General features: G+C 35.7%; 1 protein-coding gene across 1 annotated transcript in view; it reads right to left on the bottom strand.

Annotated features, from left to right (window-relative positions):
• Positions 1-210: 210 nt before the first annotated feature.
• LOC137641621 (beta-1,4-glucuronyltransferase 1-like) overlaps positions 211-11,168 on the bottom strand; it is a 17,522-nt gene continuing 6,564 nt past the window's right edge. The window contains exons 3-5 of the mRNA XM_068374353.1: positions 4,475-4,681; positions 874-990; positions 211-414 (exon numbers count right to left, since the gene is read on the bottom strand). Coding sequence (XP_068230454.1) covers positions 328-414; positions 874-990; positions 4,475-4,681 — 411 coding nt within the window. The 3' untranslated portion in view covers positions 211-327. The remainder of the gene's footprint in view (positions 415-873; positions 991-4,474; positions 4,682-11,168) is intronic.

Consider the following 11,168-nt stretch of genomic DNA (forward strand, 5'->3'; position numbering starts at 1 on the left):
ACACATTTACATGAAAGGCTTGTTACACAGCTGTCTTTAATCTTGCAACTACTCTGTTTTCCCCACTCTGTTTTCCCCCAAGTAAATTTCCCTGTAACCTTATGGTGTAATACTGGAGTCCTAGAATTTTAACATTTTACCACACTTATGCTCCTTCATTCTGCAGGGTCTTATGCTCACAAGACCAACTTCATTAAAATCAGACGACTGTTGACAAGGAATCTTTAATACTGATGTGTGGTTTTATCTAAAGGCTAACATACATTTAGGAATTTTTATGCTTTTTAAATAATACACTTGTTTATCCCTTAATAAAGATAGTTGTAATTAATCTCTTGCTCCTGTTTCCTTTGCTTCATATTTCATGCGAATCTTCAACTCTTTCCGGAAACTTGAAAACCGTATACTGTTTGCCTGCAATAGAAAGGGTATAAGAAGAAACTCTAGCAAAAAAAGACGCTATAAATGACTGAGGAATGGAGTGCGTATTCCTCAGATTTTTCATATTTAAATGTTAGAAGACAAACAAAGGGTAATTACATTGATCTAGCTGAGCAATATTTGTTGTGAAACTAGAAGCTGTTAGAGAAAAACAACTATTTTTAATTACTTTCATGTCTGTATCTTTATATATTACTAGTTTCTTCTTGAAAAATTTCTTTTGAGAGCAAAATAATTTCCAATTAGCATGAACACAAAGTAAATGCCTAGCTCAAAAATACCTGTAATAGGCAGTATTTTACAAGGTGGAGTGAGCCTAGCTTTAACAACACCAGTAAGATGGATATACAGTAGCGTTTTGTTCTTTGTCATACCAAAGATCAGAACAGCTGAAAAAATAAAGTGATGCTGTATATTGAAGAGTTACTTTACCTTTATTTGAGATTTTCTCAGTGAATTGTACCCTTTCGATAGCTGAAAACCAAGATGAGTAAGGAAGGCGTAGTCCAGTACATGGAATTTAAACCTGCGCCTGTAAAGTTCGTACACCTGTAGTTGAAAGAAAAGAGCAGCAGGTATTTTTATGCAGTAGTTACAAAAAGAATTTGTAAGATTTTCAAATTGATAGAAAAATAGATAATTATAACAAATTAAAATACTAATGAATGCTGCATGTGTGCAGAATCACACACACTAACAGTATTCATGCATGTATGTATATGTATGTATATATGTGTGTATGTAGAAAGATAAGAATAAGTATACATGGGTAAGAGTGGCAAATGGAAGAGTAGTAGAAAGGGCATTAATGGATTATGTGTTGGTAACTAGAAGAATGTTTGGAAGATTGAAAGACGTGCACGTGTTTAGGGGTATGGCTAACGGTATGTCTGATCATTTTTTAGTGGAAGGAAAATTAGTTGTAGCAAAAGAGTGGGGGAATAGAGTAGGTGGATGTAAAAGGGAGGTAGTGAGGATTGAAGAGCTAATAAAACCGGGGGTAAGAAGTAAATATCAGGAAAGGTTGAAAATGGCATATGATGAGGTGGGAGTAAGAGAAACTGGTAATTTAGAGGAGGAATGGAAGTTAGTAAAAGAAAATTTTGTTGGGATTGCAAGTGATGTATGTGGCAAGAAGGTTGTTGGAGGCAGCATGAGGAAGGGCAGTGAATGGTGGAATGAAGGAGTGAAGGTGAAAGTGGAAGAGAAGAAGAGGGCTTTTGAAGAATGGCTGCAGAGTAATAGTATAGAGAAGTATGAAAAATATAGAGAGAAAAAGGTGGAAGTAAAGCGCAAGGTACGTGAGGCAAAGAGGGCAGCTGACCTGAGGTGGGGTCAGGGATTGGGTCAGTCATATGAAGAGAATAAGAAGAAGTTTTGGAAAGAAGTGAAGAGAGTAAGGAAGGCTGGCGCAAGAATTGAAGAGACAGTGAAAGATGGAAATGGAAGGTTGTTAAAAGGAGAGGAGGCAAGGAAAAGGTGGGCGGAATATTTTGAAAGTTTGCTGAATGTTGAGGATAATAGGGAGGCAAATATAACTGCTGTTCCAGGTGTTGAGGTGCCAGTGATGGGAGATGAGAATGAGAGAGAGATAACAATAGAGGAAGTGAGGAGAGCACTAGATGAAACGAGAGTAGGAAAAGCATCTGGTATGGACGGTGTGAAAGCTGAGATGTTGAAGGAAGGGGGTGTGACTGTACTTGAATGGTTGGTGAGATTGTTTAATATGTGTTTTGTGTTGTCAATGGTACCAGTAGATTGGGTTTGTGCATGTATTGTACCACTATATAAGGGTAAGGGAGATGTGCATGAGTGTTGTAATTCAAGAGGTATTAGTTTGTTGAGTGTAGTTGGAAAAGTGTATGGTAGAGTACTGATTAATAGGATTAAGGATAAAACAGAGAATGCAATCTTGGAAGTACAGGGTGGTTTTAGAAGAGGTAGGGGTTGTATGAATCAGATTTTTACAGTTAGGCAGATATGCGAGAAATATTTAGCAAAAGGTAAGGAGGTGTATGTTGCGTTTATGGATCTGGAGAAAGCATATGATAGAGTTGATAGGGAAGCAATGTGGGATGTGATGAGGTTATATGGAGTTGGTGGAAGGTTGTTGCAAGCAGTGAAAAGTTTATACAAAGGTAGTAAAGCATGTGTTAGAATAGGAAATGAAGTGAGTGATTGGTTTCCGGTGAGAGTGGGGCTGAGACAGGGATGTGTGATGTCGCCGTGGTTGTTTAACTTGTATGTTGATGGAGTGGTGAGAGAGGTGAATGCTCGAGTGCTTGGACGAGGATTAAAACTGGTAGGCGAGAATGACCATGAATGGGAGGTAAATCAGTTGCTGTTTGCGGATGATACTGTACTGGTAGCAGACACAGAAGAGAAGCTTGACCGACTAGTGACAGAATTTGGAAGGGTGTGTGAGAGAAGGAAGTTGAGAGTTAATGTGGGTAAGAGTAAGGTTATGAGATGTACGAGAAGGGAAGGTGGTGCAAGGTTGAATGTCATGTTGAATGGAGAGTTACTTGAGGAGGTGGATCAGTTTAAGTACTTGGGGTCTGTTGTTGCAGCAAATGGTGGAGTGGAAGCAGATGTACGTCAGAGAGTGAATGAAGGTTGCAAAGTTTTGGGGGCAGTTAAGGGAGTAGTAAAAAATAGAGGGTTGGGCATGAATGTAAAGAGAGTTCTATATGAGAAAGTGATTGTACCAACTGTGATGTATGGATCGGAGTCGTGGGGAATGAAAGTGATGGAGAGACAGAAATTGAATGTGTTTGAGATGAAGTGTCTGAGAAGTATGGCTGGTGTATCTCGAGTAGATAGGGTTAGGAACGAAGTGGTGAGAGAGAGAACGGGTGTAAGAAATGAGTTAGCGGCTAGAGTGGATATGAATGTGTTGAGGTGGTTTGGCCATGTTGAGAGAATGGAAAATGGTTGTCTGCTAAAGAAGGTGATGAATGCAAGAGTTGAGGGGAGAAGTACAAGAGGAAGGCCGAGGTTTGGGTGGATGGATGGTGTGAAGAAAGCTCTGGGTGATAGGAGGATAGATGTGAGAGAGGCAAGAGAGCGTGCTAGAAATAGGAATGAATGGCGAGCGATTGTGACGCAGTTCCAGTAGGCCCTGCTGCTTCCTCCGGGGCCTTAGATGACCGCGGAGGTAGCAGCAGTAGGGGAGTCAGCATTATGAAGCTTCATCTGTGGTGGAAATGTGGGAGGTTGGGCTGTGGCACCCTAGCAGTACCAGCTGAACTCGGTTGAGTCCCTGATTAGGCTGAAGGAACATAGAGAGTAGAGGTCCCCTTTTTGTTTTGTTTCATTGTTGGTGTCGGCTACCCCCCAAAATTGGGGGAAGTGCCTTGGTATATAGATAGATGTAGGTATGTATATATAAATATATTTTTGTGTATATATATATATATATATATATATATATATATATATATATATATATATATATATATATATATATATATATGTATGTATATATATATATATATATATATATATGTATGTATATATATATATATATATATATATATATATATATATATATATATATATATATATATATATATATATATATGAACATTTCCTAGTTATTCTGTACATAGCCCAGTTCATTTCAGTCAAATTGTGAAACGTACAGATCAACGAGATAATTACGTTACACTAGTTAATTTTTACGTATATAAAATACTTAGGCAATATTTTTACCATAATTATATGTACTGTATCCAGGATGGATTTTAGTAGGTGGGCACGACACAATAAGCGTTGAAGCAACTATATGTAAGGTTAAAGATATCTATATGCAAGAAGCCTTTACTGAAATTGGAGACTGTCTTTTAACTAGTTTACATCACAAACAACAATTTACTCAACTGGTGACCACATGTCTGGTACTACATAAATAATGAAGTATGATGATGCCAAAGAGTTGTCAAGATTCACTATTGTAGCTTCCATTAAAGGATAAAGGTATCATAAGATATACTATGAAAATTAATAAAAGATACTAGCATTATCCCATTACCTGACTGTTACGAACATAACCATATCCTAGGAAACGTTCGTCAAAGAGAGGAGCAGTTTGTGGCATGATCAAAATAGGCTCCCAGTATTTTTCGTAGCTGGTGATGTTATAAAGTATTCTGTAACCTCTTTTCTCTTCATCTCTTTTGTCGGAAATTTTGGTCTCCCAGATACCGAGATGAGAATTTTCTTGGTTTGGAGACCACACCTAAAGGAAGATGTAGATGAATTTCTTTGAAAATATTTTTGTCTTTTAATCCTGAGTACATGACCAAAATATATATAAACTTAATTTTGTTACATGTAAACAAATGTGGGAGAAAGACAGATATAACCTACAGACTGCTTGGGGTAGTATATATAAATTTACCAATACATCAACTATTCGTCTTACTTAATGGTATTTGCAGCTCCTTCGTGCCAACCAAATTCTACCTAACTTTTATTCGTGCTTCCTCTCTTCCATCTTGCTGTATGTTTTTGTCTTAAGATAAAACCACAGATCAGTACTAATCAGTTGTCTGATTTTAATGAAGTTGGTCTTGTGAGCATAAGGCCTTGCAGAATTGAGGTACATAAGTATGGTAAAATGAAAAGATTCTGGTACTCAAGTTTGTCACTATCCTTTTATAACTTTTACTACATTGTGTAACTGTTGGTTCTTCCCCAAGATGTAACCTGATGCTTAATGACTTACCTGGCACCAGCGCTTAGCCTTACTGTCAAAATTCATATATTTCAATCATAACATAAGTGTGGGAAATAAATTCAGGGGAAACCTCATAACGGATATCTGGATCCCAACCTGGGGTATTGGAACCCCCTCACCCCCGCACCAACAGATCAGAAAAATACAGTGATACGCTTCGTAATCCATTACACATTAAGGGGGATGTTCTATATTAGCTTTGTCAGTACCAAACCACCTCATTTTTCAGGTGCTACATCTAACATGGAATAGTACACTCCAACTGAGAGTGATGAATAACAGTTTAAGTGTAGACAATAATGCAAGAGCGTGAGGAGGAGTAGTACTGTATTGGTTAATGTTTTCTAATGCTGGCCATACTTTAGAACTGGGATCATCATCTTCAGCAGCAGAGAAAAATTATAAGACACTTATATCATATGTTTACAACCTAACCATTTGGGATTTAGTGTCTTTGGAGCTCAATAATCTTCTGGTAGAATAGTTTGAGACAGGTGAATTTTTTGTTTCCCTCTGTGGCATAAATCTAAAATGAGGCTATGAACTAACTAAAGAAGTTTATATAATTATTTTCAAGGGGTATTACTAATACTTTGATTTAGAGTTCATACCATTTTGTAAAATAGTTAAAAATCAGGAAAAGGACTTGGTAAAGTCAATGATCACATTAACCTATCCTATAAAAAATTACATTATCTCTGTAAGATTAACTTAACAAAAGGTTCAAAGCTAAATAATGAAAAAAAACTGTAGCTCGTAAGCAAAGGGTTGATAAAGTGCATGAAATTAAAAGTAAAGTGAAATACAACGGAATAACTTTCAAAGACAAATGTAAAATGTGGTTATTCTATAAACAAAAAGGTTAGTCAAACAGTACATGAAATAAAACAAAGTTAGCCTTTTGGCACCAAATGACTATTGAGGTAAAAAAAAAAAAATGATATAACACCAATAACCTTTGACAGCAAATGACTCTTAGAGTTAACGAAAAAAAATAAAAAGATAATAATGCAAGTAACCTTATAATTACAAATGCCCATTAAGGTTGCTGGAAAAAAAGGAAATACAACACAATTGACCATTAAGGTTACAGAAACTTCTGCTCACACGCCCAAATGTTCATAGCCAGATAAAAACTAGTAACATACCTAAATCAGAATCACCTAGTTATTCATTATTTAGGAGGGAAATTTGGCCACAAAGACACCTTTACTGACTCATTCAGATTTCTTGTTGTCTAGGGTGATGCCCAAGTTCTTTTGAATTTCCAGAGGACAGAGTTTCTTTTTGTTAAGTTGTTGTTGGCCACCGTTCTGGTGGCTGGTGATTTTATTCCTCAGCGAAGACATTGATGGGAAAACCCTTCTGGTGTCGTTCCGCTGAATTAAAGTGTTCTTTCGTCTGAAGAATGCACAAGGATATCATTTGAGGTCATCTAGAACGAAGCTTATGGGCTAATGACCCCAGATCCGATAAAGGACATGTAATGTCACTCTTCTTGGTAACGTAGTTGAATATTGATTGGGCAGTTTCAAATTGGGTGACTTCTCACATATCAGCATTCACACAGGTGAAGGCAGAGGTGCGTTAAATGTGTAGGCTTGCGCAAACTTGACGTGCCATGTTGGATCCAAAAAGATCAATCTGTATATGCAGAGGTTTTGAAGGGTGTCTATAAAGAATACAAAGAGTAAAATTGCGGCTCCGGTAGAATATACCTGTGAATAAAACCTAACTGTTTGACAAATGAAATAATTGTTTGGAAATAAAGATTTTGAAAAGTATGTTTGTGGCCAGCCTTGAAATACGTAACTAAGACAGATTTGGAATGAAGCTCAAAGATGTAAATAAAATAGATATAAGCTCTAATGTACTATTTACATTCAAAATTAGTGAATAATTCATCCTAGAATATGATGGTTAAAAGAACAGCAACCATAAACCATTTCATGCAGACATCAAAAGACAGCCTGACCATCGAAGAGTGAATTGGGAAACAGAAGGTGAGGCATAGCTAAAATAAATCATGTGAACGATAAATAAGAATAGAAATGATAAATACATGTAAAGATAAAATGTGAAGATAAGTCTTAACAAGAAATCCAGTTAATAAACTAGGTTGGCCAGGGCACCAGCCACCCGTTGAGATACTACCGCTAGAGAGTTATTGGGTCCTTTGACAGGCCAGGCAGTACTACATTGAATCCATTTCTCAGGTTATGGCTAATTTTTCCTTTGCCTACTCATACACCGAATAGTCTGGCTTATTCTTTACACATTCTCCTCTGTCCTCATTTACCCCTAACAACATTAAGATTACCAAACAAATTTTTTTCTCTCAAAGGGTTAAGTATTGCAATGTAATTGTTTAGTGCTTATTTTCCTTTTGGTAGGGGGAGAAGAGACTCTTTAGCCCTGGGAAGCAACTCTTCTAGAAGGACACTCCGACATCACACTATTGTTCTCTAGTCTACTCTTGGGTAGTGTTATACCCTCTGTACCTTGGACAGTCTTGCACTATCTTGGGGTAGAGTTTGCTTGCCTAGGGCTACACTGGCGCACTATTCTATCTATTTCTCTTCTTGTTATTTTAAAGTTTTTATAGTTTATATATGAATGATTTATTCTAATATTGTTATTGCTCTTAAACTTCTCTTGTAGATTATTTCTTTATTTCCTTCCCTCACTAGGATATTTTGCCCTGTTGGAGCCCTTGGACTTTTAGCATCCTGCTTTACCAACTAGGGTTGTAGCTTAGCAATTAATAATAGTAATAATGTATGATCTAAAGGTGAGTAATAGCCTATATTTTGGCGTTTATATACAGTATAACTATGTTTATTGCAAAGAAATATTTGATTAGTTAAAAAATATTCTTTGGAAAAACTTGTGGAATTACTAATAACAGAAATGCAGTTGAAATATGTTATATAATCATTATTAGGTTACGTTGTTTGCACAAACACATTGCTCATGATTATTCTTCTACCGATCATGAGAGTTGGTGCAGCTCATGACAACAAGTTGCACAAACTTGATTTGGAAATTTTTTAACGTTATTTTATTTTATTAATTTGATTGCATATTTATTAATAGCAGTAATTTGTCCCCTTAAGAGGGTTCAATGCAGTTATTGTATATAATTATGGTTAACTCGTGTGTGGTTTAACTTGTATTCAGTTCATGGTGCATGATCAGATAAACAATGATCCCTTACCCTGAAATGAGTCCTTTTATTATTTGCAACTTCTCCGGTCAGTTGAAAACTGATGACATTGGTTTTCGTTTTTTTAAGAGTTTCATTCTCATAACTTCTACATCACTATCTGCTGTAGCCTAAATGTTTGACTAACATGGAACAGTCCACCTGTCAAACAAAGCGGTGCAACCCCAGAGAGAAGCTGGAAATATAATATCCGGTTAAATAAGGGGTATGGTAAAAGATTATGCTGTCTCCGGTTATTCAACATAAAACGTCCTGAAATAGGTCAAAGTATATCGCCATTTTCATGCCTTTTCCAACCTAAAAATCCTGGTTTCCTATTGGTAGTCACCATCACTGTTAGACGGGAGGGGCTCACTGATGGTCAACTAATTATTTCTGGTGGAAAGGAATATCAAATTTATCTGATGTACATCATTTTTTTTTTACCAGTTTTAGGGTCGTGATGACCCATGGGAAACATCCCTGCCTGGCAATCGCTGGACTGGGATTTGTGTCCCAATCAAGATGGATAGTGTCTTGCAGTGCGTGCTTGCAACCTCATCATCCTTGTGAGCTAAGGATGGTGGGTTTCGGAAGCAATGGCTGCTGATGACCCAGCAGGTAGCCATTGTCTGGCCCTCTCTCGTCGTAGCTTGTTTTGCGATGTCTTGCGACCTGATTATGATGCATATATGGTCAACCTCAGTCTAGGACATTGACACTGTCCTTTACTTCTGCCATTCAGGAGTGGCCTTTAAATCTTTAGAGTGAAGTATTTGAATGGTGATGTTATATTCTCTGTTACTCGTATTCCATTAAACCATTCACACATAGATGATTGAAATATTCCATTTATATATTATACATATATATATATATATATATATATATATATATATATATATATATATATATATATATATATATATATTCATATATATAGATACATTCATTTGCATTCTCTTTATTTTGTATGAAATGGCATATCCAAATAACTTATCCTATGGATAAGTTTAAAGTATTAATTTTAAAATAGTTACCTATGAATATTTCACGTTTTCTGCGTATGGGCAATATAGAAAGCCAGTAATGAAAGGTAGGCTTGGCTAATATTTGTGAGTCCGAATCTAATAAAGGAAGGTTTTATATTAGAAAGGTAGGTCACGGGAAACGGGTAACAAACTCATATGATAGTAAAAATCTATTGAAATATGCTGGTTAAAATCGTTTTGTGAATTTTGTCAAAATATAAAATGAAACCTTTTTGTTCACAAGACCACGCTCTTCATATGCTGCCAAATTATGCAAAGCTATTATTTTCCTCTATTATTTTTCATATTCTAAAACAATTCGCCACATGGGAAACAAGTTAAAATTACAAAAAAACCTATGGAATTATATATATATATATATATATATATATATATATATATATATATATATATATATATATATATATATATATATATATATGTGTGTGTGTGTGTGTGTGTGTATATATATTACTGTATATATATATATATATATATATATATATATATATATATATATATATATATATATATATATATATATATATATATATATATATATATATATATATATATATATATATATATATATATATATATATATATAAACTAGCCTAGTTTCCGCACTAAACGACCTGGAACTGACATCGTCAACAGTCAACCAAACAGAAGTTCGTGATGCCAGCGTAAATTTGATATATATTCAAAATATATACTGAATTAAAAACAATGGAGTAATTACTCTAGAGGGTCCATGATATATAAAATTCACAAATAGTGACTATTGAGTAATTACTCCATTTTTAATTTAGTAAATATTTTGAATATATATTATATATATTCCCTCAATAAAATCGAGCGCATGAATCATCCCTCCCAATTTTTTCTATGAAATGTGCATAACTAAAGCATTGTAAAAACTTATGATTTAGGATTTAGAAGACTGATTAGGAATTGCATAACGTTAATGGTGTCATTTAGTGTCTTATTTAGAGATAACAAAAGTAATTGTATTGGTATACTTTTTAGCCTAACAAAACACTAACTATATTCCCTCTCCCACCATTATCTTGTTAATCTAGTTTGTAGTCTTGCAAATCGATTTACGTAACCTCCGCATTCCTTCATACCTTAAGGTTGTGGTGGCCGATGTGGTAACGTCCCTGACTGGTGAATGCAAGACTGGGTTTCGAGTCCCGCTCAGACTCGTTAGTTTCTTTGGTCGCTGCAATTTCACTATCCTAGTGAGTTAAGGAGTGGGGTGGGGGAGCCTATAAGTCTATCTGCTGAGGCATCAGCAGCCAATGACAGGCCCTCCTTGGTCTTAGCTTGGGTGAAGGGGCTTGGGCGCTGATCATATGTATATATGGGCAGTTTCTAGGGCATTCACCTACTCGAGAGGGCAATGTCACTGTCACTTGCCCCTGCCATTCACGAGCGACCTTTAAACATTAGAAGATGCTTTCGTTTTACAGCTACCATCCTCCTAAAACGTGACAGACGACCTAGCTTGAGAGAAACCCCAGGTTTTATTGTCAGTTACACTTACATTTGCCAACGCTTTGCAATATAGAAATTAGCAAGTCAATAAACCTTCATATCCAATAAATAAGTAGAAATGGAAGATACTGATTTTCTTGATAATTGTACCAAACAAGGTAGATATATTTAACCGTCAATTAAGATAAAGTGAACTGCTAAAGACAATTGAAATTAATAAAAAGTATGTAAAATGATGGCGATGAGAACC

This window comes from Palaemon carinicauda, chromosome 5 (genome assembly GCF_036898095.1).
Source record: "Palaemon carinicauda isolate YSFRI2023 chromosome 5, ASM3689809v2, whole genome shotgun sequence".
Classification (NCBI taxonomy): domain Eukaryota; kingdom Metazoa; phylum Arthropoda; class Malacostraca; order Decapoda; family Palaemonidae; genus Palaemon; species Palaemon carinicauda.